Source organism: Staurois parvus, unplaced genomic scaffold (genome assembly GCF_062004578.1).
Source record: "Staurois parvus isolate SC_StPar_1 unplaced genomic scaffold, SC_StPar_1.0 ptg000578l, whole genome shotgun sequence".
Taxonomy (NCBI): domain Eukaryota; kingdom Metazoa; phylum Chordata; class Amphibia; order Anura; family Ranidae; genus Staurois; species Staurois parvus.
The window spans coordinates 3,558,031-3,585,370 of NW_028318374.1; the positions used below are offsets into that span (position 1 = coordinate 3,558,031).

Here is a 27,340-nt window from a genome sequence, read left to right on the forward strand (position 1 = left end):
TGTTGAAGTGAATGGTCTGGTGACGGGTCTCTTTATAAAAATAGATAAAAACAGCGACTGCTATATGTATTGGTGTATTTGCCTTCCTCTATGTGTCTTCAGTCCTGAGGACTAATTACCTCTGCTGTCCCTCTAGCTGCAGCCGCTGCGGACATGGCATACCATCACATTAGACCGCCAATAGGATACTCCATCCCAAAGCCGATATCATCCTTGTTAATGAGGGGCTGGAATGCCTGCCCAGAGGTAAGTGTCTGTTTTCTCTTCAGCATCTCCCATACCTGTCAAAGATTTGGCCCCAGAGGGGTGTGAAGGATGCATTTTGTCCATTGTGAGATGCACTTGTGTTACAGCCAATTGCATGCAGTTCACAAAAATGTACAACCTCTTTTTTTTTTAATTATCTTAATTAAAAATTAAATTTAATTATCTTAATTAAAATAAAAAAATCAGTGAATCATTTGAGTTAACGTTAACCTGGGTGGGTATAACTGAGTATTTTTATATTTGTACTGGACTGCTGTGCCTTTTTTGATGGTCACATTCAGCGTTGCCAAAGCATTCCATTAGGCTTCTTTCGCACAGGCATTCCATTTTTTCCATCAGTTCAGTCACATTTTTTCAAAGAAAAAACATACGTTTATTATTTATTTATATCAGGTACTTATATAGCGCCATCAATTATACGTAGCGGTTTACATATATATTGTACATTCACCTCAGTCCCTAACCCTCAAGGGGTGTACAATCTAAGGTCCCTAACTCACATTCATACATACACATACTAGGGCCAATGTAGACAGGAGACAATTCACCTACCAGCATGTCTTTGGAGTGTGGGAGGAAACCAGAGTACCCAGAGGAAACCCACACAGGCACAAGGAGAGCATGCAAACTCCAGGCAGATGGTGCCGTGGCTGGGATTCGAGCCAACGACCCTAGTAATGCCAGGTGGAAGTGCTGTCACCAATCACCTGTCATGTCACTAATGGGGCTCACATCAAACATTTGTAGTGCAGAGGTAAAACTTGAACAGTTAATATTGGGTTCATTCCAATATGAATAAATCAGCTTTACTTTTGCACCATCCTTTTGAATCAAACTGTACTACACGCCCAACCCATGTACTTGAAGTTGAGCTCCTAATTACAGAGCACCGGAATCCAGAGTTGAAACCCAACATTGGTAACTATTTTACTTGCCAAAGAATTTGAATTCTGTGCAGCCAGTCTTGTGGTCCAGCTACCTAGCATAGCATGTTTACCTGCATACATCAGTGAGAAGCCAGTTTAAAATGGCAGACAGGTTCACTTTTTAGTGAACCTAACTGTATATATAGCACAAGCAAGTACTAGCTTGTTTAGAACTGCGACACCCTGGTACACCCCTCGTCCTTGTTTTCCTCCTAGGGTGTGCTTACTATGCTGCATGGTAGGCTGTCGTGCTGAGCTCTCCTAGAAATACTAATTCCCTGGCTGTTATACTGATCCATTGGCTTCAGTGCTTCAATGATGCAGGAGAAGTTTACAAATCAGGATTTCAGACTTCCTTTTCTGCATCCTTGTTCCAGGTCTGGGCTAGAAAGTGTTAGTTTGTTAGAGTTAAATCACAGCTCCACCCAAAAGGGGAACGCCTTGTTTCCTGCTCCCTGGTAAAGATTGGAACCTTTGGAGAGTGGGTATCCAATTTTGGCAGATACCTGCTCCCACTTTTGCTGCGATCGCCTAAGTCAGTGGTCTCCACACTGTGGCCCTGGGGCAAAATGTGGCCCTTTCCTTGCTTTTTTCTGGCCCTTGGCCATTATCCTTCCCCCCCCCACACTGTCAGCAACAGTGGGGCATAGTTCCTGCCACTGGCACTGACAATGGGGCACTATTCTTCCCACTGACACCAATGATGAGGCACTATTCCTCCCACTGTCACCAACGATGGGGCACTATTCCTCCCACTGACACCAATGATGGGGCACTATTCCTCCCACTGACACCAACGATGGGGCACTATTCCTCCCACCGATCCCAATTATGGGACACTATTCCTCCCACTGATACCAACGACGGGGCACTATTCCTCCCACTGACACCAACGATGGGGCACTATTCTTCCCACTGACACCAATGATGGGGCACTATTCCTCCCACTGACACCAACGATGGAGCACTATTCCTCCCACTGACACCAACGATGGGGCACTATTCCTCCCACTGAAAAGCAACGATGGGGCACTATTCCTCCCACTGACACCAATAAGGGGGCACCATTTCTCCCAATGACAACGACAATGGGGCAGTATACTTCCCACCAACACCGACGATGGGGCTTTATTCCTCCCACCAAGACCAACGATGGGGCACTATTCCTCCCATTGGCACCAATGATGGGACACTATTTCTTCCATTGCCACCAATGATGGGGCACTATTCCTCCCATTGACACCAAAGATGGGGCATTATTCCTCCCACTGACACCAATGATGGGGTACTATTTCTCCCAATGACACTGACAATGGGGCACTATACTTCCCACCGACACCGACGAATGGGCTTTATTCCTCCCGCCAGCACCAACGATGGGGCACTGTTCCTCCCACCAACACAAACGGTGGGGCAGTGTTCCTCCCACTGACACCAAGGGCGGGGCAGTATTCTGTGGGCACGAGAGCCCATTCATTTGACATGCAGGGAAGAAGTCCCTGCACTACTTGGGAAATCGCAGTCCGCACGGGAACTGAGGTTCCAAGTATGATTGCAATTACGAGTGTGGGTGGTGTACCGTTAGAATTAACGGCACCTCCCTGTGGGTCCCGCACTACTCTGTGTGGGTGGTGCGGCTGCAGGTATTTGTGCGGGTCCCCCATTCCTCTGTGTGGGTGGTGCAGCTGCAGGTATTTGTGCAGGTCTCGCATTCCTCTGTGTAGGTGGTGCGGCTGCAGGTATTTTTACGGGTCCCGCATTCCTCTGTGTGGGTGGTGCAGCTGCAGGTATTTGTGCGGGTCTCGCATTCCTCTTTGCAGATGGTGCGGCTGCAGGTATTTGTACGGGTCCCGCATTCCTCAGTGTGGGTGGTGCAGCTGCAGGTATTTGTGCGGGTCCCGCATTCCTCTATGTAGATGGTGCGGCTGCAGGTATTTGTGCGGGTCCCACATTCCTCTGTGTGGGTGGTGCGGCTGCAGGTATTTGTACGGGTCCCGCATTCCTGTGTAGGTGGTGCGGCTGCAGGTATTTGTGCGGGTCCCGCATTCCTCTGTGTAGGTGGTGCGGCTGCAGGTATTTGTGCCGGTCCTGGATTCCTCTGTGTAGGTGGTGTGGCTGCAGGTATTTGTATGGGTCCCGCATTCCTCTGTGTGGGTGGTGCAGCTGCAGGTATTTGTGCAGGTCCCGCATTGCTCTGTGTGGGTGGTGCAGCTGCAGGTATTTGTATGGGTCCCGCATTCCTCTGTGTGGGTGGTGCAGCTGCAGGTATTTGTATGGGTCCCGCATTCCTCTGTGTGGGTGGTGCAGCTGCAGGTATTTGTATGGGTCCCGCATTCCTCTGTGTGGGTGGTGCAGCTGCAGGTATTTGTGCAGGTCCCGCATTGCTTTGTGTGGGTGGTGCAGCTGCAGGTATTTGTATGGGTCCCGCATTCCTCTGTGTGGGTGGTGCAGCTGCAGGTATTTGAATGGGTCCCGCATTACTTTGTGTGGGTGGTGCAGCTGCAGGTATTTGTGTGGGTCCCCCATTCCTCTGTGTGGGTGGTGCAGCTGCAGGTATTTGTGTGGGTCCTGCATTCCTCTGTGTAGGTGGTGTGGCTGCAGGTATTTGTGAGGGTCCTGGATTTCTCAGTGTGAGTGGTGCAGCTGCAGGTATTTGTATGGGTCCCGCATTCCTCTGTGTGAGTGGTGCGGCTGCAGGTATTTGCGAGGGTCCCCCATTCCTCTGTGTGAGTGGTGCTGCTGCAGGTATTTGTGAGGGTCCCCCATTCCTCTGTGTGGGTGGTGCTGCTGCAGGTATTTGCGAGGGTCCCGCAGCGGCACCACCTGGACAGATGTGAATCTGGCGCAAAGCTTTGGCAAGACACCTGGAAGCTGATTGGTTTCTATGCAGAGCTGCAGTAGATTTGACTCTCCAGTTTTAGTGAATCGCCCCCACTGTCTAAGCTGCAGAAGCCTTGGGCTTCACCTTGCCTGGATTGTGTGGCGCCCCGTGGCCCCGCTTAGATTGACGGAGCTGAGAACAGGCAACAGAATATGACTGGTTGCACGCTGTGATTTATGCGTTGCAATTAACTTATTTGCATCGCTTGATAACAAGCCACATCCAGACAAATAATCTCGTATTTACAATGAAGATATAAATTGCTTTATTCACGTGCAAGAGATTGATGAAAACGGATCCTTGGAACCGTCCTCCACTATAAGAAGTCAAATGTTGCCACCCTGTGGTCACAAGTCGTATGTATTCGCCAAGGTAAGTTCATTTGGGGATTACGCTTGCGTCATTTTCGCAGCATTTAAATGTAGAAAGGTGTGGCAACCAGCTAGCCAGCGTAGCCCCTCCGTGTCCATAATCAGCGTACAATTCTAGCCCATACTGAAGCTTTGTGATTACCACTCAATAGAGGTCATCATTGTAACGGAATGTATGTAAAGGACACAAAAATGTTCAGAGATCTGTCTGTGGAGATTTCTCCTGAATGCAAGGTTTGCTAGAGCTGAATCCAAGGCAAGCAGCTAAGTACTAAGACCAACAACACCACCATCAGTCCCTCCCCTCACGCCAGGGTACTAGGTGTCATCCTAGACTCCAATCTGTCCTTTCAGCCCCAAATCCAATCGCTGAAAACTCATGTAGACTTCACCTCCACAACATCTCCAAGATACGCCCGTTCCTAACCTCGGAAACCACTAAGCAACTCATTCACTCCCCTATTATATCTCGCCTTGACTACTGTAACTCCCTCCTCACTGACCTACCTCATCGCAGGCTATCCCCACTACAGTCCATCAGGAATGCTGCTGCCAGACTCATCCACCTTACAAACCGCTCTGTATCTACCACCCCTCTCTGCCAATCCCTCCACTGGCTCCCGATTGCCCAACGGATAAAATTCAAAACACTAACGTATAAAGTCGTTCATACCACTGCCCCAAATTACATCACTGATCTTGTCTCTAAATACCACCCAAACCGTACTCTCCGCTCCTCAAAAGACCTCCTACTCTCTACCTCCCTTGTCTCCTCCTCCCATGCTCATCTCCAGGATTTCTCAAGGGCTTCACCCATCCTCTGGAACTCCCTACTCCAAGCTATCAGGCTATCGCCTACTCTGCTCACCTTTAGGCGCACTCTGAAAACCCATCTCTTCAGGGAAGCCTACCCCGCCCTCAGCTAATACTGGAATCCTCTACTCCTCCTACCACTCCATCCCCCACAGCTATTTCCTCCTGTACCACTGTGAGATGGGGAAACAGCTCTCATTGTTTGAACACTGTTTATGTGCAGTAAATTATTGTGTGGAGTAAATTAAATGTTTAGGACTGACATTCTGCAGTTTGGCCACAAGATGCCACTGTTTTCCTAACACAGCCTCAGACTGCATAGATATTTCTATATTCATGAAGAGGTGGGGTTTTCACACAGAGTTGACAGAACAGGAACAGAAAGAGGAGAGACAGCAGCCATGTTTTTTGGATGGTGAATGCAGGAGCTGTGTGAGCAGAGAATCTGATGGCATCCAGGTGTGAGAGCATCCCTCAGTAACCAGAGCTGCAGCTAAGTGAAGCTGATCGTGTCCAAGACCCTGATCCTGTTCAGAGAAAGGAAGATTGCTGACAGGAATGCTGATGAGAGCAGAGGAACAAAGCAACATACACTGCGATACCGCATGCTTGTTGGAGAGACATTTGTTCTGTTCAGATATATAAAAAAGTGCAGCGCTATCCCTAAACTTACTAAATATATACCGTGTAAACTAACTATTCGAAATATAACAGTGCTCTGAATAAAACACAAAAGTGCTAAATCTCTGTGCAAAATGTGCAATTAAAAAATTGTGCAATTCGTGTACTGCCAACTAAAAATAAAGTGCAATAGTGCCAATCACTACCAAAAATCACTGCACACATCTGTAATAAAAATATAGTCCATACGGAAAAAAAGTGTCTAAATCCAACATAAAAAACTCTCAAATCTTCATGCATGTGCTCACACGTGTCCACACTGTGTGAATCCAAACAAATAGCTGTAGTGGCCCCTCACCTCCTTGCCAAGACCCCACAGGGTCAGCTCGCTTTAAACCAGGACACCACTCTGATGGCTCACCAGGTCCTCCCCCGCCTCTTACACTCTATCAGCAGCCTCCTCCTCGGTTCATATATGGACAAAAAACTCATATAGTGTAATACTGTTTATTCTTCAGAAATAGATATAGAAAAAATTGCCCACTCACATTTGTTTTCTTCTCATTACACGCCTTCAATACCCCATGCTATGAATCTCCTGCATGGGTATTAGATACAGGGATTTCAAATATGGCCGCCACGCCGGAAATGACGTCACCGCGCTCTCAGAATCCTCCTGTAATAATACTCTGCTGAAATGCTGCAAAGGATTTGCATTTGTCTGTCCAGTCTTGAGAATTACACAGCCCTGCACAGACATACCATCAAGGAACATAAAGAAGATGACATCTGCACACCTGTGGGACACCATTTCACACAACCAGACCACACTATGGAAGATCTCAATGTTTTAGTTCTTAAAGGAAATTTCAAAACTATTTAGGAAAGGAAAACTTTTGAACTAAGAATGATAATTCTATTTGATTAGAGATAACGGCCTTAATTTGGACATGGGATTCCTCACTTATTATCCAACAGTTTTTCGACCCCCTCTGTGAGTGTTGCCCCCCCCCCCAGTCTTTGCTTTTGCTGTGTCTTCTCTCTAGTCTAATCCTAGTCTTATAACCATTGCTGTGTACAATTGTTTGTGTGCTTCTTTCTGTTTTTTTTTTTCTCTCCCCCTTTCAACATCTCTTCTAACATTCTGCTAAAACTTTGTGAAGTAGTGCCGCCTGGACCTTGAAGAACGGGACATTCCCCGAAAGCTTGTCCTCAAAATTGTATGTGAGTGCAAATAAAAAGAGTATCACATCAGTACTCCATTGTCACAGCCCTGCCAGGAAGCAGACTAGCTGGTCGCCAGGCTTTTCTGTACTGCAGTTTAACAAGTTAGCCAGGTCACCTCTCTACCCGCAGGATTTGGGTGGGCAGTGAAAGCTAGGCAGAATGCTGATCAGCTCACTCCTTGGCTCTCTCCTTCTGTCCGCATGTGCATACAGCCAGGGCCGTGGATAAGGGGGTACCAACAGTCCTCCTGTTTGGGGAGGGAAGCCAGCAGAACTGGGGTGGGGGCACACAGGGGGGCCTGAGCAGCAGGGGGAAATGTATGGTGCACAGGGAGAGTGATGGGTGTGGCACAGAGGCGTAGCTGGGGGGGGGCAGGGGGGTACATATGTACCCGGGCGCCAAGGTACAGGGGCGCCAAAATGAGGTCACAAGATCACTGCAGCAGCTGCAGCAGACGTGTCATCTGATACGTCTGCCATCCACAGTGAGTTATGAGAGGAGAGAGGAGCCGGCCGGGAGAGGAGGGCAGTGAGCCGGGCATGTGCCGGAGGGGAGAGCCGAGCCGGGTGAGTAGTGCCATGGATGAAACGGGGTGGCAATGTGATCGGGACGGGGGGGTGTCTACAGGGACCATATGAAGTGGGGTGGGTGGGTGTCATGAGGTGGCCGCAAAATATCTTAGCTATGCCTCTGGTGTGGCAGGTGGGGGATTAACCGCAAGTACCGCAACCGATCCTCTGCTCATTCCTTGGCTCTCTCCTTCTGAACGCATGTGCATGCAGCCAGGCCCGTGGATAAGGGGGTACCACCAGTCCTCCTGTATGTGGAGGTAAGCTGCCCCTGTAAGCTGCCGGTGGGAAGAGGAGGGAAGCCAGAAGAACTGGGGTGGGGGCACACAGGGGGGGCCTGAGCAGCAGGGGGAAATGTATGGTGCACAGAGAGAATAATGGGTGTGGCAGGTGGGGGAGGGGCAATTACCGAAATCAGTCCCCTGCTCATTCCTTGGCTCTCTCCTTCTGTCCGCATGTGCATGCAGACAGGGCCGTGGATAAGGGGGTACCACCAGTCCTCCTGTATGGGGCCCAGACCAGCAGGGGGGCCCAGGCAGCCGAGTGAATCAGATGTGGGTAATGATAACTGACACGGTAGGTGGGCAATTATTGGAACCGATCTCCTGTATGGCTCTCTCTCTGCAGCAGCTTAAAGCTTACTTTTTCCCTTCTCCTTTTCAGCTGCTGCAGAGAGAGAGCCATACAGGGGATTGGTTCCAGTAATTGCCCCCCCACCATGTCAGTTATCATTACCCACATCTGATTCACTCAGCTGCCTGGGCCCCCCTGCTGGTCTGGGGCCCTTACAGGAGGACTGGTGGTACCCCCTTATCCACGGCCCTGGCTGCATGCACAGTTCGGGGAAGTGGTGCACAGGAAGTCAGAGGATGCAGCAAGAACTATATAACAAGGTAGCACAGTGGATAAATGGTTAGAGCTTCTGCCTGGCATTACTGGGGTCATTGGTTTAAATCCCATTTATGGCACCACCTGCCTGGAATTTGCATGCTCTTGTGCCTGTGTGGGTTTCCTTCCAAAGACATGCTGGTAGGTGAATTGGATCCAATCTAACTTGGCCCTAGTATGTATATGTATGGATGTGAGTTAGGGACCTTAGATTGTACACCCCCTGAGGTTTAGGGACTGATGCAAATGTACAATATATATGTAAATTGATGGCGCTATATAAGTACCTGTAAAAAATAAATATAACATGTTGATGTTTTATGACATTTGTTTAACCACTTCACAACTGCGCTATAGCCGAATGACAGCTACAGTGCGGTTGTCCAGTTCTGGGAGGGCGTCATATAATGTCCTCCAAGAATGCGCCCCCAGCGGCGAGCACCCAGCGCTCTCCGTGATCACTGTGTTCTACGGACACAGATGATCACATGATGAGGTAAAAGGCCAATCACAGCGGCCTTTTACCATGTGATTAGCTGTGTCCAATGACACAGCAGATCACCAAGTATATATAGTTGCCGGTTATCAGCAGCACTTTCCTCATGCTATCACAGTGTGAGGAAAGATAACCGGCAAACATCACGGGGCAGATTGGCACCGATCATCAGGGCACTGATGATCAATGCCCTGATGATCAGTGCCCCGCACTGCCACCCAGCAGTGCCATCCACCACTGCCTAGCAGTGCTGCCCAGCAGTGCCATCCACCAGTGCCTAGCAGTGCCACCCACCAGTGCCCAGCAGTGCCATCCATCAGTTCCCAGCAGTGCCCAGCAGTTGTGCCCATCAGTGCTCAGCAGTGCTGTCAGTCAGTGCCAGTAAGCACCTCCCGTCAGTGTCACCCATCTGTACCCATCAGTGCCGCCTATCAGTGCCCATCATTGCTGCATGATCAGTGCCTCCTCATCAATGCCCACCAGTGCCTCCTCATCAGTGCCACCTCATCATTGCATCCTATCAGTACCCATCAGTGCTGCCTATCCATTCCACCATATCAATGCCCATCAGTGCTGCCTATCAGTGCAGCCTCATCAACACACATCAGTGAAGGAGAAAAATTACCTGTTTGCAAAATTTCATGAAAGAAACAAAGAAAACATTTTTTTTTAATCTTTTGCTCTTTTTAGGTTTATAGTGCAAAAAATAAAACAGCCAGTGGTGATTAATACCACCAAAAGAAAGCTCTATTTGTGTGAAAACAATTATAAAAATTTTATATGGGTACAGTGTTGCATGACTGCACAATTGTCATTCAAAGTGCTACAGCGCTGAAAGCTGAAAATTGGCCTGGGCACAAAGGGGGTAAAAGTGGGGCAGCACAGTGGCTAAATGGTTAGCACTTCCACCTGGCAGTACTAGGGTCATTGGGTTGAATCCCAGCCACGGCACCACCTGCCTGGAGTTTGAATGTTCTTCCTGTGCCTGCGTGGGTTTCCTCCGGGTACTCCGGTTTCCTCCTACACTCCAAAGACATGCTGGTAGGTGAATTGGCTCCTGTCTAAATTAGCCCTAGTATGTGTATGTATGAATGTGAATTAGGGACCTTAGATTGTACGCCCCTTGAGGGTTAGGGACTGATGTGAATGTGCAATATGTATGTAAAGCGCTGTGTAAATTGACAGCACTATATAAGTACCTGAAATAAATAATAAGTGCCCAGTAGGCAAGTGGTTAATACAGCAGATTAATACAGATCCTAGGCTCAATGGATGTAAAAAAACACATCCAAACTAAAAGATTCGTGAAGCTTCAGAACAACTTTAATACTGCTATGGTTAGGGGTTGGAAGACTACATGTGTTAGTTTGGGTGAAGACAGTCACTTTCACATCTCATTCATGTTCTAAATCATTGTTTTGGAAATGTCTTTGAAGGTCTGCAAAAATGTTAGCAGCATTCCTCTCCCTGAGGTTGCAATGGGTCTTTTTCCAAGTATAGCCTCCATATGCATTTCTTTGGTTAATGCAAATAGAGGTAGATAAGCGCTGCCTTATTAAATATTCAAAAGCATGAGTACAACACAATTGTGTAAACAATTTCACTATAAAAAGTCCATAACACTCGGTGCAACAATATAGTCTCTTATCAGTGCCAGTGTGCTACTCTTCATACAAGTGGTGTCAATTCGCATGCTGTGCTCCCCGCTGGAGGTCCCACTCACTCACTTCAGTGGACTGTTAAAATGAAATAAGAGGAGCCTATAGCGCTTAGTGGAAAATTACGGCTCTGCGGGGGCTTGAGGTCCACCTCGATTTGGACAATATATATATATATATATACAGTAATGTTAGAATCAGATTTAACATTAGGATTAGATTTCTATTCTCTATTTCCCAGTATCTAAAGTCACATATTCAGGTAATGAGGAGCAGTTTTTGAAACAATAAGTCCAGGTTAGTTGAAACTACCTTCTCTAACCCTTAAGAGCTCCAAAATCCTGGTATTGTAAGCCAAACACCAGTCAATGTTTTGGGTTTTTTTAGTCTTGGATAGAGTGGAAAACCATTACCAAATTTGGTGTGGGTTTTATGGTCTTTGATAGGAAGATTTTTCCTGTCCTTGTGTCGCCAGTACATAGGGAAACCCCAGGGCAAGATGGCGCAGACAACAAAAAAAATCTCTAATCTCAGCTTGTTACCTGTATGAAAGACACCTGGTAGCCAGAAAACCTGCTGAATGATAGGGGATCAAATATTTATTTCCCTCATGAACATGCAAATCAGATCATCATTTGTTAGACATGCATTTCTTTTGAATTTTGTGTTGCTATTCTGTCTCTCAGTGTTACAATACACCTACCATTCGATTTTTAGACTGATCATTTCTTTGTGAGTGGGCAAACATTCAAAATCAGCAGGGGACCAAATACTTATTTCCTTCACTATATATATATATATATATATATATATATATAGTGGGTATAGAAAAGAATCACCCACCTTTAAAATAATCACTTTGTGTTGCTTTGCAGCCTGAAATGAAGACAGACACAGTGTTTGTTTTATCCAGCTGTATTTACTCAGTGCTATTTATAACATCCAAGTGAAAGATATAACACCAACATGTCAGAAAAAAATCAAAAAGTTGGAAAAAGGATCACCCCCTTGTCAGTAGTTTGTTGAAGCACTTATCACTTTAATTCCAGCCTTTAGTTTATTGAGATTTGTCTGTACTGACTTTAACATCTAGACTCTGCAATATTTGCCCGCTCTTCTTTGCAGAACAGCTCAAGTTCAGTTACATTTGATGGTGACCGTTTGTGGACTGCAGTCTTCAAGTCATTCCACAGGTTTTCAATGGGGTTGAAGTCTGGGCTCTGACTAGGCCATGCAAGGACATTCACCTTGTTCTCCTCCAACCACTGTGTGCTCATTGTTGCTGTGTGCTTTGGGTCATTGTCATGTTGGAAGGTAAACCTTCTTCCCATTGACAACTTTCTGGCAGAGAGCAGAGGATTTTCCTCAAGAATTTGCCGGTATTTTGCTGCATCCATTTTTCCTTCTATCCTGACAAGTACTCCAGTTCCTGCTGCAGGGAAACCCCCCATAACAGGATATTCCCCCCTCCATGCTTTACTGTAGGAATGGTGGTATTTGGATGGTGATCTGGATTGGATTTCCGTCAGACATATCGTTTAGTGTTGAGGCCAAATCATTCGATTTTAGTCTCATCGGACCAGAACACCTTTTTCCATGTGGCCTCATACAAGCTACATTAATGGAGAATTTGTGATACTGTAGTCACATGCACACAATGACCACTCTGTAATAAACTCTTGCAACTGCTTCAGAGTTGCTGTAGGCCTCATGCTAGCCTCTCTGACCAGTTTCCTCCTGGCTCTTTCATCCAATTTGGAGCAACGTCCTGATCCAGGAAGGGCCAAATACCTTCTACTTCTTAATAATAGACTTCACTGTGCTTCTAGGCATTGATAAAGCCTTTTACATTTTTTGTATCCATCTCCTGACTTGTGCCTGTCCAAAACTTTATCCCAGAGATCTTCTGACAGTGCCTTGCCACCCATAGTTGATTGTTTGCTTCAGTTGCACTACCACAGACTGAAATGCTCCAGGAAACCTCTTTTCATGCTGAGCTAATCAAAATGACCATAGCTGGTCACAATTGAAAGTCAAATGGCTTTGTGTGCCATTAAGAGTGTGGTTAGATACACCTGATTGAGTTTACAAGTCATTTTGAGGAGGGGGTGATCCTTTTTTAACTCAGTGATTCCGTTTTTGATTTGTTTTATTTTTTTCTGACATGTTTCACTTGGATTTTATAAGTTTCACTAAATAAAGTACATACAGCTGGATAAAACAAAAACTGTGTTGGATAAAACAAAAACTGTGTCTGTCTTCATTTCAGGCTGCAAAGCAACAAAATGTGATTATTTTAAAGGGTGTTATTCTTTTCTGTACTCACTGTATGTGTGTATACAGTATATATATTTATATTTATTTTTCCTTCTTTTTTTCTCTAAGTACATTATTTAAAAGAGATTATAAAGCTTTATTTTTTTTTATTAATCACTTGCCTACCAGGCACTTTTACCCCCTTCCTGCCGAGACCATTTTTCACCTTTCAGCGCAGTTGCACTTTAAATGACAATTGCGCGGTCATGAAACAGTGTAGCCATATGACATTTTTATAATTTTGCTCACACAAATAGAGCTTTCTTTTGGTGGTATTTAATCACTGTTTCTGTTGTAACATTTTGCAAATAAATAATGTGTCTACACAAATGTAGGCCAAAATATATTCTGCTACAGAAGGTCTGCCGAAGCTATAGAATCTACAAACTATGGTATATATCTAAAAATGGATAAATCCTCATGTACTGTACAGCCGATCTTATTTCTTGAGGCCCAAAAACGCCAGGACAGTACAAATACCTCCAAAATGACCGCTTTTCGGAAAGTAGACAGTCTGAGGTATTTAGTAGGAGGCATGGCGAGCTTTTTGAAGTTGTCATTTTTTGTTATGATTTTGTGGAAAATGAAGAAATGAAAAAAAAAATGTTCTCAATTTCTTTTTTTTTTACATTCTGTCCCTAGGTTCACATTTGTGCGGGTGGTGCCACAAAAATCTGTGCAGCCGCACCACCCGCACAGAGAAATGTGGACCCGCGGGTGGGTGCCATTAGTTCTAATGGCATGCCGCTCACACTGGAAAACACAACCGTACTGGGAACCGAGGTTCCCGTGCGGGCTGCGTTTTCCAAAGAAGTCACGGGTATGGGAGTCCATTCAAATGAATGGGCTCTCGTGCCCATGCAAAACGCGGCCCGCGCGGCCATATAGATGTGAACCGGGGGTTAGTACGTATGTGTATATGGATATGGCTATGTATGCATGTATGCTGTATGTACACATTTATATGTGTATGTTATCGATGATTTTCTATGTCACATTTACATTGACATTATATTGTGTTTTGTTGTAGCCCTGATGAAGGGGGGGTTCTTTCTGACCCCAGAAATGCTATGACCTTTTTTTTAGGATCAACTAATAAATGATTGTGGCTTTTTTTTATCCTTTCATCTGGTGTTCCTTCCATTACTGCATGTTTTTATTTCAGTTAAGACAGCTGGCAGGGTAGCAACTAATAGATCTCATGGAACTAAATTGGGGGGGGAAATAACATTTTTTTTATGGATGTCACCAGAACAAGTATAGGGGGAATATCTTCTAGTGGGGTCACCTCTTCTGATGACAATCATCAAAGATAGCAATTCCCCTCATTCTCAGGAGTTCTCCACTCACTCCAGTTCACCCTGGGGCAAGAAGTGAAACGGAATTTTCCCAATGAGAAGCAATTAAACCTGATAAAAGGATTTTTATCTTTTTTTTTCTTCTACACCACAGGTGTCAAACACAAGGTCCACAGGTAGAATTCGGCCCTACAGGCCATTTCATGTGGTCCTTGCACCTCTCCTCCAGGTACCCCCTTGTCTCCGCCCCCACCTTGTCTCAGCAGTCTCCTCTGCCAAATCCTGCACCTCTCAGTGCAGCTGCAGCCCTCCTTCATCTCTGCCTCCCCTGGTCTCAGCATTTAGCAGAGTCTGGCAGCTGACTCCAGTCCTCCTCTGGTCTGAGGAAGAAGGTACGACCTTCGAAACGCGTAAGCTGTACTGAGTGTCTACCCCCGTGATGGGATTCGCGCTGGCCTCTTGTCTCTGAAGTCTCTTGGAGGACTTACATGCCTGTTTTTATTCGCTGTTTGTGAGTACCATTCCTTTACTAATAAATTTTGGTTACTGAGGTAATGCGCAAGGTTGGTGTCAAGGTCCTACCTTTCTTCAGAGCTTGTGCATCTCCATGAGCTGGCATCCATCTTGGTTTTCTGCAAAGCATGGTGGGAACCTTTATGCCTTCAGGCTTCTGCGGCTCCTCCTCAGAAGGGTGTGGTTGAGCACATTTAAACCTGCTGTCTGCAAGTGTGCTCTGCACTTGTGTCCTGTATGTTGCCCTGTTGCAAGCTCTTGTGTTGTTCCCATTGCTCTCCTGGTAACCGACTCGGCTTTGACAAGACTATTCTCTGTGTTAACCCTTTACCTGACCTCCCGTTGCTGAACCCGGCCTGTGACCTGAGCATTCTTTGCCTACCGTCTAGTACTGTCTGCTCCGTTGTTATTGACCCGGCTTGTCTGACTACTCTACTCGTGTTCCCATCTAGCTCCCACCAGCTGTACGCCATTGGCGGCAGTCGTTATCGCAGCTGGGGTCACTCGGGGGCCGCGACCTGGTCTCAGGCTGCGTCAAGTCCATCCCCACCATCAGGGGCCCTGGTGAAGGGTAGCCTGGGGCTTAGACTCCGCGCCCTGAGGGACTCCGGTCTGTGGGTAGTGGCTATCGTCAGTCGCAGCGTGACCGTACCATAGACCTGCCTGCCCGTTCCAGCGTTCCTGCCCTGACAGTTGGTGTGCTTCTTGTTTTTTTCACTTTGCAGTGCTCCTCTGGTCCTCCTCCAGACCCTGCACCCTCTACTTTCCAGCTCTGCCCCTCAAAATGGGGTGCATGGTGATGTTATGGAGGAAGTGGGGGCTCTGGACATCTAGTCCTACAGATACAACTGGCCCTTTGAGGGCAACCATAATGCTGATACGGCCCAAGATTAAATGGAGTTCAACACCCCTGTTCTACACGCTAGCTGAAAATAAAAATACAAACATTTTTCTGGATCTCTGCTTTAAGTCGTTAAGCATAGCTCTCAATTGTCCCTTAGGCCTCTTTCACATGGGGCAGAATCTGTTTTATCTCATTTGCTCAGCGGGGGGATTTGTCCCCTGCACGCCACTGCTCTACATCATGGCCACCACCATCCACCTCAGAAGGAGACCTCTGTCTCCTCTCTCCCTATCTCTGGTGGATGGCAGTGGCCATGATGTAGAGCAGTGGCATGCGTGTATTTAAGAGAAGAATTGTGGCGTGGTCTTACAGAAGGTGAATGCAATATATTTTGGATATCTGCACATGGACTAGATGGAAATGAATGGTGTAGCTTTTACTGCTACAGGAGCTTTTACCAATAAAGACTCCTTTTAGAGGAGAAGCAGTATTCCACAGAGGGACCAATGGCTGTGGACTAGATGTAGTTGTACAATATAGCCTCTACTTTTTTTAGGGCATTTCAAGTGTTGAAGATCATTGGAAGGATAGGATGGCATTCCATCATTTTTCATTTTTGTGTTCGCAGGAGGTTTTATATATACATTATAGTTACAACCCCCACTCCACTGGCCATTCCAGAATATTGGAGCATATACTGGCTCCTGAAGAAGTAGACTTTGTCCAGGAAATGCGTCGGGCCATCATGTATCTATACATGAATATTATATGTATATTATATCTTTTTCTTGGATTTGATGTACTACATTGATAAGATGTTTTTACTCTAATGAGATGTTGCAACATTTTTATATATAATGGTGATTTTTTTTGTAAATAAAATTATTTTCTCAACATGAATTAAATAGTAAAAAAATAAATTTTATGGATAATAGTGTGCCTCAAAAGTCCTGTCTCTGTACCCACTAAACTGGCCACCATTGGTCCAGTCTATGGACCGCTATTAAAGATGTATTATTTACCTGCCAAAAACGATACACTACAATGAACCCGGGTTCACACTAATGCGGTGCGGAATTCGCACTGGTTTCTGTGTGATTTCTGCACTTCATCATGGTCGCACCTCGAACTGTGGGTGTATATGTTACATTAACGACACCCCAAAATTGGTGCGCAAAACGTGGTGCAATATGCAGAATCAGATCGCTTTAGTGTGAATACCCATGCGATCTGACTCTGGTGCGGACAAAAAAAAGGGTCCTGCACTATTTTGATGCTCAAATTGCGCCGCATAGAAATTGCGTGTGATTTGCACAGGAATGTGGTGTGGTTCCTATGTGAATCACATGCAATGTGCCGCACAACATCAGTGTGAACCCAGGCTCAATCTTACCTTTAAATGTGTTCCTTTGAACAGTCAGTATAAAGGAAAAGTAGTGGTAAAAAGAAAACTAATTGTGGGTTTTTAATGAACCAGTTTTCGCTATTATTTCTTTCACATTACTGTACAGTAACTAGAGGTTTGCCAGGGGCAGGGGCAGGGGCGGACTGACCATTTGGAAACTCGGGCACTGCTTGAGGGCACGGGGTCAGTAGGGGACCCCATGAGATGCCCCTGGTAGCTTTTTCATAGGCTTTTTTTGAGTTTGGGCAAGGACACAGAGGCCCCATGATCCCCTATTGCCCGGGGGCCCCATGAGTTGTCAGTCTGCCCCTGGCAAGGGGTCTGTTCTTTCCCTATGTACTTTGTGAAATAAAATGTCCCTCCTTCTATCAGAACTTGAGGTATGGAAAAGTGCAATGATTTATTCCACACCAGCACCACATTCTCATTTACCGGAAACGTGTCAAGCAGGTAAACGTAAAACAAAATGTTAAGGGAGGTTTTTTTTTTAGAGTGAAGAGGAGGTAATTTGCTAAATTAGCTGTGTACAATTTTTTTCAAAATAAATTTTTGATTTTATCTTAACACCTATATGGAAGAAAAATATATTTGAAATATATTTTAAAAAATATTCTTCCCAAATATATAATATGATTATGTACTTGTGAGCTACTATGTAGTATTAAATAAATAAATGAATTGATTAATTGACAGTAATTACTACTAATACCTATTATTGGGGTGCACCAACACTAATACACATACGCATAAAACTGTGCAAAATTGATTAATAATTAATTTAATATGTGTCGCGCTCCACCAAATTTAACTAATCATTAAATAAACTTGAATTAAATTATTAACACCATAAAATATGTGATAAAATTAATAGAATTACTATAGCAATCTATAAATGTTATCAAACTGTGCTAAAAAGTGCTAAAAAAAACTATAAATCAATCCATAAATCAATCCATAAATATATGTAAATATAATATAGTCAATCTGTGCATCATAAATATATGTAAATATAATATAGTCAATCTGTTCTAAAAAATTATAATGCTAAAAAAATCTTCATATATGTACACCAATATGCCAAATGATCAATATACAATATAAGCGTGCAATACTAGCAATTATAAATACAAATGCAAATATACTGCATGTTGAAATGTGTTTTTATATATTACAGAATATATGAAAAATATTTTTTTAAAATATATATTTTTAAAATATATTCTTCAGATTTTTTTTTAACATATAAAAAAGTAATTTTAACATATATATGTAAAAATATATGGTACAATTACTTTTTTATATGTAAAAAAAAATCTGAATAATACATGTAATATATTTGTAAATGCATTCCAAAAATGTAGATTTGTAATTTTAAAGACATACAGTATATTTGAAATTTATCTTTAAAAGTATTTTTAATATATTTTGTAATAAAAATGCATTTCAACATGCAGTATATATATATATATAATATAATATGAATATGGCCCAAATTGTAGCATTTCAAATATATGTCAATATATTTGGGAAGAATATTTTTAAAATATATTTCAAATAAATGTTTCTTCCATGTGGGCAGCAAGCCAATTAGACTCTACTGCATTGTACAGTACTGCCAATGAAATACTAGGAGTCTCCTGAGTATAGCAGGGATCAGCGTGAACAGACTGATAACCATGCGTCTACATTGTCCAGTCATCAGATTTGTGGTGGATCCATGACCAAGCTTTGCTGTTGTTAAGTGATGTTGCCTACCTGGCTATACTGTCTATAGCGGGGTGCCTGGATCTCAAGACTAACCTAGAGTTCAGCTTTAGTTAAGTAGTAGTAATAATTGCTTCTGAGCATTAGTGTACACACTGCATCTGAATGTTAGTCAAAATATAAAGATCATGGTGGGTATTATCTGCCTATAACTCTTGCAATGATGGACACTAATTGCTGTGTGAAATCATCCCACTAATGGCCTCCATAATGTTAATCAAAACACCATTCAGCAGGAAAGCTCACATTTGGACCTCTGCTAATGACCTTGGTATATTTCAAACCTGAGAAACTGTTTGCTTAAGAAGTTACAGTAGAACTGTCACTTTATTTTTTTGCTGCTTGGTTTGGGGGCTCCAGTATCGGCCTTCTCAGGAAGAATGAGGCAGATTTTCTTCTTTTTACTTCCGTCCCCTGAAGTGCCTTCATTTTCATTACATGTCGGATCCGTACTGTGCCTGGCTTGGCAGCGGCTGCTTCGTTCGCTCAAATATTTTTGTATGTCAATTGTTTTGTTTAGGCTTTCGACGACGATGATGACTTTGGAAGTTTCTGACAGGCTGAGCCGTTTCCTCCTGGCCTCTACAAGCAGTTTGAAGCGATTGTTATTAGAGTTATGGGACTTGCTGTGCGGTGGACAACCAAGTGATGTATGAGAGTCTGTAGCCGCTGGCAGCTCTGTGGTTTTAGGAGCAGAGTCTGAAGTTTCATTTATTTGCCTGGAAATTAAAAGCTCCTCACCCTGCGCTGTCAATTGTGATTCGTCGTGTGACACCAAGGTCGAGACACCTGCTTTTAATGGTGGATTGCTGACCTGTTGTTGGCCTGCAGCCGTTTCATCAAGTTTATTAACCTGACTTCCTTGCATAAGTGGCGTATAATGAGCTTGCACGCGCTTATCTGTTCTAAGCTGAGCATCATCAGCTGAGCTTGAAAGAGCATTTTCAACTCCCGGTTGGCATTCCGAATTAACATCAGAAACAGTTTTATTGTTTTCTTGAGAATCCATCTTTGCCTTCTCATTTCCTTCCAAACATTTACCTTCTTTATTGTCCCCAGAATCGCGCCTCATTTTTTCTGGCAAAGTCTCATCAGGCAAGATGTCAGTGTCCAGTCCAATCTCTCTATCTGCAGCTTCATTGATTGCCATGTTTTTAATTGAATTATCAGGTTTGAGCAAGCAGCCCACTCCAGTAATATCATCTTCTCTATTGTCCTCAAAGTGGCCATTGACCTTATTACCCAGCAATGATGAAGCAGCAATATCCATTTCACACTTAACATTATTTCCACATGACAGGCAGTCTGCTCCTTCAGAAATAACGGTGACATTTGACGACGTTATATCAGGCACGGTTCCGAGTAGCATGCTGGCGTTATCTAGGCTCTCACATTGTTTGTGCAGTTTATCCTCTGTTAACTCTTCGCTCCTGTCTGGTATCACTTGATCTCCAAGCTCAGCGTGGCTTCCACTTTGCTCGGTTGATATGTTTCCTTTTTGATCGCTTTCGGATTTCAAAAGTCTATCTTGCAAACATCGATTTTTGGATGTGTTCAGAATTTCACCTACTATGGTCTCCAAACTTGATACACCATCGGGGCTTTCCTTAAGTGGTTTGTTTGTTTCATAAATAGATTCATTTGCTCTGTTATCAAGCGAGGGAACACTTGTGCCAGTCTTTCGTGTCAACCTTTTATCAGGAATGGTTTTGTTTTTGGAAAACAAACAGTTTGCTTTATCAACATCTCCTTTAACAATATTCTTAGCAAGACCTGGACCATTAAGTTGTGTTAGGGTTTGGTTTGTCACCTGTGTCACACCGTAAGCTGACAATGAACTACCACTTGTTAGCTTTTTCCTTCGTAGAAGTGGTTGCATCTGTTTAGGACATTGGCCATGTTTTGTGGTTTCTGGGCCCCCACCAGAAGTTTGGTGAGGATGGACTCTAACCTTACGAAACGGTTGCAGGTTAACTTTCACCCTTAAATAATTTTGCTCTCTCTTTGTGTTCTCTGAGCCACATACATTGCTGTTGATGTATACATCCTTCATAGAATCCATCAGGGCCTTTGTGTGTCTTGATTCTCCAACTTCATACTCTTTTTTATTAATAGTCAGGACATACTTGCTCCCTAGGTGTGGATGAGAGAAGCCTTCCTGTTGTGATTGAGGGGTGTTTATCCCCATGTTCACCTCTTGCCGTATGTTTGGTATATAAAAGCCAACACTCCTCGGAATATTCACTTTTTTGATCCTAGCTGGCAACACCATGTTGTCATTATTCAAAAAACAATTTTCTTCAGTGACACGAGTTTGAATTTTCCTTTCCTCAAATTTTACATTTCGTGTCTCCAGATCAGTTATTTGTCTTCTCGCTTCCTCTAATTTATCACATTCCATGTATTTACAGATAAGGTCGTTGTCTGACGCTTGAGAAATATTTCTCCTCTCATCCAGAAGAACACTGTGGCCACCTCCTTGTGATCGATGGGCACAAAGCGGCAGCCCAGCAGAATGTATCTTCATTTCCACCGAACCCTTTGTTGTTAAACGACTCATGACACCAGCACTTTGCTGGTGAGAAGGCATTTTTCTTTGTCCTGGCTCCAGCACGGTGTAGTAGGATTCTGGTACATGAGTGTTGGGCTCGTTCCCAGAACTCTTTTCTGTAGAGATGGATGACCTTCCAATGCTTGTATTACCTGAGGAATCCACACAATACAAGACATATTTTAATACACACGGTAAAAGAACAAACTTATAAATATTATCACTTTACAAATATATTCTTAAAGTGTATGTATTTGGGTTGTAAATAGAGTAGGGAAGGATTTTAAAAAATTGTTCTAGTTGGGGAAATTAACCTCTTCAATTCCTCGTCCTCGCTTTTTTTAATAAGAAAAAAAGTAATGGGAAATCCAAATTATTTGAGTTGTCACCAGAACAGGAAGAGGATGGAAACCTTCCAATTTCAACACCAGTTCCAATGACAACTAACTGTCTAAGGGGGGATTTCCTTCACTTTGCTGAGATTTCCACTCTGTTGCATCTCTGGAGTAGAAAGTGAATGGAAATCTCCTCAATGAAACACAGACCCTAAAAACAGGTGTTTAACCATCCCTTACTCTTTCCAAAAGTAACCCTAAAAGTTCTCTGTATGCAATACACTTTGAGTACTGCTATGAAATTTCTATAATCCCTTCACACTGTAAACAGTTGAGAGTGCGAGTATCAGAACTTTGCACCAAATAGGCTCTTCTGCATTTGCATTCTGAAAAAAAATGTTTTGGGCATTGGGAACTTAGGAGTTTAGGAACTTGGGAAGAGAGCACAAGGAGGACCTAACCAGTGTGGTGGTGCTCCTCTGTAATGCAATAGGCAGACCACGGGTGGACTGACCATTTGGAAACTCAGGCACTGACCGAGGGCCCGGGGTCAGTAGGGGGCCCCATGTGATGCCCCTGGTACCTTTTTCATAGGCTTTTTTGAGCAAGGACACAGGGGCTCCATGATCCCCTATTGCCCGGGGGCCCCATGAGTTTTCAGTCCGCCCCTGAGGCAGACTGTAGATAGGGAGGAGATACAAGAACTTAAAAGTCTGTAGATTCTGGATGTTGGTATTTTTCTCCAGATAGCTAGCCATGCAAGTTAATTACAAAACTAGCTAAACAGAACTACAAATGTATTGTAGGGAAACCATTTAAATATGCCTATTGAAGTTTGATATTTAGCTGCTTTATTAGCTTTGTAGCCTCCCTGGCGGTATTTCCGAGTGTAGCTCGGGGTAAAGTTTCAGCACCACAAGCGGTAACCCCGAGCTACACTCGGTCTTACCATGCGGCGCTGCTCCAGGATCTGTTCTTCTCTTACCTTGTCCTGCGCTCCCGTGATGTCCCTCCTGCAGTGTCCCCTGTAATGTCCTCCAGCCGATGCCGGCATCTGTCTTCTGGGTTCCGTTCCCTGCAAGCGTCGGGACGTACGGGGGACGGAACGGCGGGAAATTTGAAAATGACAAAAAGTGATATTCAGTAAATTCACTAAAATCACATAGTATTACATTCCTGTATCAAACCATTTCACATACATTTTGTCCCGAGTGCTTTGTCCTGCTCCCTGCCTGCATTTTTACTGTTCTTTCTGCCTGGAAACAGAAATGTCCATGGCGTCCAAAAAGCGTCCCTTTAGGTCAAAACTGGTTTTAGACCAGCTAGAGAACAGCGATAGTAAATTAGAACCACTTGCAGAATTGAGTGATAATGATTCGTGGGGGAAATTCGTCATCAGACACTGAAAACGATTTTGTGACTTTGCTCAGTGATGTGCGAACTTGGTGCTCTATTTCAAATTTCAGTGTTTTTGGTTTGATTATATTATTGAATTAAATGTATTATTATTATATTATTATTTTTTATGATTATTTATTAAATTATAATTTATGATTTCGTGTTTCAAATTTTAACAAACCCGGGATGTTTACTAGACTCTTGTTCGGACAGATTTCAGTAAGTTATTCCTAAAAATTACAGGCCTACAATAAAAAAAATACATATTTCCATGCAAAAAAATGTACCGCTTTCAGCACAGAAATATAGACATAATCAGACCGCTAGGGAGGTTAAATACATCAATGGATACCATGCAAGTTTGCAAATATAACCTCTGGCTTTTTTCTCTATGCTTTCATAGCTCTCATCACAGACTAGAGTAAACATTGTTTTGGTTACATTTAGTTTGTCTGCAGTCTGCACTCTTAACTGTAAAGAAGAGCAAATGATATTCAGCTATGCAAGGGCTGGAGTGTGCAGAAAATACAGGAATAGCATCAGATCATTCAAGATTTACAGATAGAGCTGAGCAAATATTAAAACTTACATCTTGATGGAAATTCAATAATCCTTGCCAACAATCATATTTGCATGATTTGGATCTGCTAATTGCCATTTTTCTTATCTTTTTAATTCTTCTATAATGTGCTTTACCCACTAAAACATTTTTTTTAAATTAAAATACTAAACATGTTATACTCACCTGCTCTGTACGATAGTATTACACAAAGCAACCCTGAATCTCCTCTTCTGGAGTTCACCGCCAGTGATCTCTGCTGCTCCTCTTCTGTGTCTGCCCCCATAGCAGGGGCTTGCTATGGGGGCAGCCCTGCAGGCTTGATCATGAGTCAAGCTGTGTGCTTCCAATGACACACACAGCGCGGCTCATCCCCGCTCTCTGCTTACAGGATTTTACTGACAGCCCCAGGAGCCAATGGCTCTGGTCAAGCTTGTGAGACGGGCATAGGGCTGGATCGATACAGGACTCAGGTAAGTATATGGATGGGGAGAAGGGCATAGCAAGTGACAGAACATTTTTTTCCTTAATGCTTGGAATGTATTAGGTAAATAAAAAAAATTGCACCTTTATAACCAGTTTAACTTTGAATTTGATTAGTTTCGAGGTCATGTATTGAAGTTTATTTTCTCATGTTTCACTGATAACCCTGCATCGAACGCTCCCAGTGCCAGGCACTTGGAGTCAAAGTCTAAATTGAAATCAATTTTCTTCTTCTTTGGGAAAAGCTGTACAAATATTTCAACAAGAGTGTGTAAACATTTTCAAACCTCCAGAGGACATTAAGGCAGACTACTCAATTTTGGGTGTTGTGTAGCAGAATCTTACCCTTTCGCTAGGTCTCCACTGCTGTCCATGACCCAGTAGATCCCTTTCAATAAATAATGCAATAGGCCTTTGTGCCCTTTATTTGTTCATTTATGTCTATAAAGATTCCCTGATCTTAACAGGGCAGCATTGGTGGACCATTTCCATTCTGATTTGATGGTCTTCATTTTATATTATCCGATTGGTTTCCCAAGTATCCGTGAGAGCTACAGTGTACAAGTGTTGACTCAGATGACTGAACCCTGTACATTGTGTTGTACATTTATACCACTAGGAATTCACAAAATTTTGGAATTGCATCCCATTTAATAAATGGGCACCCTTTTTGTTGCAATATCACTTGGGCCAGGCTTAGCAGAAGCAGTTGTGTAACTGCTGTGTTGGGTGTCCATAGCCTTGGGCACCATGGAAGTTCCAGTGACAGCCACCATCCCTTTCATTAGTGAGAATTTCATTTTGTTAAGAAATGACATAGCCAGCTTAGAACATTTCATTCAATAGAAGTATTTTAGCACAAAATGAATAATACAATTCTGAACTGGTCATCTCTGACAAAGCTTACCTTTGTTATACCTTGACCATTCCTGTACGTCCATTGTGTTTGTCCCTTCCCATTGCCTGGCATGAGCAGAGTCTTTCGAATTGTCAGGGACTTCTTGAATTCTCTTTGAAAAGCGGCCTACCTCATTAGCATCAGACATTGCTGGCGGGGGAGGAGGGTGCCACTGCAACAATCGACACTTAATACAGATATAGTAAGTGCCTGGTAGGCTTTCCTTCCTGTTGCTTCTGTAGAATGCATCTGATTCCCCCCAGTTATGCGTAGGGTATAAGGAAGTGGGGTTTGTATTCACAAACGTTTTACCATTTCCAGGTGGATCAGTGAGAGATGTCACATGGCTAACCATATCATCTTGCCTCAGATGGGTTTTAGGGATTCTTACTTCTGGAAAATCTCGGACTTGCTCACAGCAGCATTTTGGGTGGTGACCTCGAAATATGTATGGATATAAGATGCATTTCAAAATGATGACAATAAAGCAAGACAGAACAATTATTCCTGTTTAAACAAGAAAAAAAGATGCAGTAAATAAACATTATTTTTAGAGATGAGCGAATCGAAGTATCCGAAGTGGAATTCGAGTCGAATTTCGGAAAAATTTCGATTCGTGCCGAATCCGAAAAACAGCCTAATTCGGACGCGCGAATCGAAATTTTTCCGAAAATGGCGGCTGACATGTGCGGCGACGGAGCGGGGATGTCGGGGAAGGCGCGCAGACAAGGCGCGCTGCCCCATAATGCATTCCTCAACGACATGTGATCGCATCAGCCAATCAGCAGCCAGCCAGCCAGCACTGTGTAATGGTCGAGGTATATATAGCGGCCATTTTGGAAATCTTCATTTGCCTGCAGTCATTGAACAGAGGCAGACCGCTCTGTACTAGGGACAGGGACAGAGTTAGGGCCACAGAAACGAGAATTGGGGACAGAGAGAAGTTACTTAGGGACAGAGAACCATTACTCAGGGACACAGACTTGTTAATGAGGGCCACAGAATCGTTATTTAGGGACAAAGAAACGCTAGTTAGGGCCACAGAATTCATACTCAGGGACAGACAGAATTGTTACTCAGTGCCAGAGAATTGTTACTTAGGGCCACAGAAACGTTATTAGGGCCACAGAATTTTTACTCAGGGACAGACAGAATTGTTACTGAGTGCCAGAGAATTGTTACTCAGGGACAGACAGAATTGTTACTGAGTGCCAGAGAATTCTTACTCAGGGCCACAGAATTCATTCTCAGGGACAGACAGAATTGTTACTCAGGGACAGACAGAATTGTTACTGAGTGCCAGAGAATTGTTACTCAGGGACAGACAGAATTGTTACTGAGTGCCAGAGAATTGTTACTCAGGGACAGACAGAATTGTTACTGAGTGCCAGAGAATTGTTACTCTCACAGACACAAAATTGTTACTTGCACAGACACAGAATTGTTACTTGCACAGACACACAATTGTTACTCAGGGCCACAGAATTCATACTCAGGGACAGACAGAATTGTTACTGAGTGCCAGAGAATTCTTACTCAGGGCCACAGAATTCATACTCAGGGACAGACAGAATTGTTACTCAGGGACAGACAGAATTGTTACTGAGTGCCAGAGAATTGTTACTCAGGGACAGACAGAATTGTTACTGAGTGCCAGAGAATTGTTACTCTCACAGACACAAAATTGTTACTTGCACAGACACAGAATTGTTACTTGCACAGACACACAATTGTTACTCAGGGCCACAGAATTCATACTCAGGGACAGACAGAATTGTTACTGAGTGCCAGAGAATTGTTACTCAGGGACAGACAGAATTGTTACTGAGTGCCAGAGAATTGTTACTCTCACAGACACAAAATTGTTACTTGCACAGACACAGAATTGTTACTCGCACAGAGACAGAATTGTTACTCAGGGCCACAGAATTCATACTCAGGGACAGACAGAATTGTTACTGAGTGCCAGAGAATTGTTACTCAGGGAAGACAGAATTGTTACTGAGTGCCATAGAATTGTTACTCAGGGACAGACAGAATTGTTACTGAGTGCCAGAGAATTGTTACTCTCACAGACACAAAATTGTTACTTGCACAGACACAGAATTGTTACTCGCACAGAGACAGAATTGTTACTCAGGGCCACAGAATTCATACTCAGGGACAGACAGAATTGTTACTGAGTGCCAGAGAATTGTTACTCAGGGACAGACAGAATTGTTACTGAGTGCCAGAGAATTGTTACTCTCACAGACACAA

General features: G+C 43.8%; 2 protein-coding genes across 3 annotated transcripts in view; one reads left to right on the plus strand and one right to left on the minus strand.

The window, feature by feature from the left end:
- Positions 1 to 27,340, plus strand: part of LOC149450216 (serine/threonine-protein kinase TNNI3K) — a 452,856-nt gene that overhangs the window by 308,127 nt on the left and 117,389 nt on the right. For both annotated transcript variants that reach the window (XM_089692165.1, XM_089692163.1), the window contains one exon: positions 137 to 246. In XM_089692165.1, coding sequence (XP_089548291.1) covers positions 137 to 246 — 110 coding nt within the window. The remainder of the gene's footprint in view (positions 1 to 136; positions 247 to 27,340) is intronic.
- Positions 19,153 to 27,340, minus strand: part of LRRC53 (leucine rich repeat containing 53) — a 32,323-nt gene continuing 24,135 nt past the window's right edge. The window contains exons 4-5 of the mRNA XM_089692153.1: positions 25,091 to 25,588; positions 19,153 to 21,560 (exon numbers count right to left, since the gene is read on the minus strand). Coding sequence (XP_089548279.1) covers positions 19,180 to 21,560; positions 25,091 to 25,588 — 2,879 coding nt within the window. The 3' untranslated portion in view covers positions 19,153 to 19,179. The remainder of the gene's footprint in view (positions 21,561 to 25,090; positions 25,589 to 27,340) is intronic.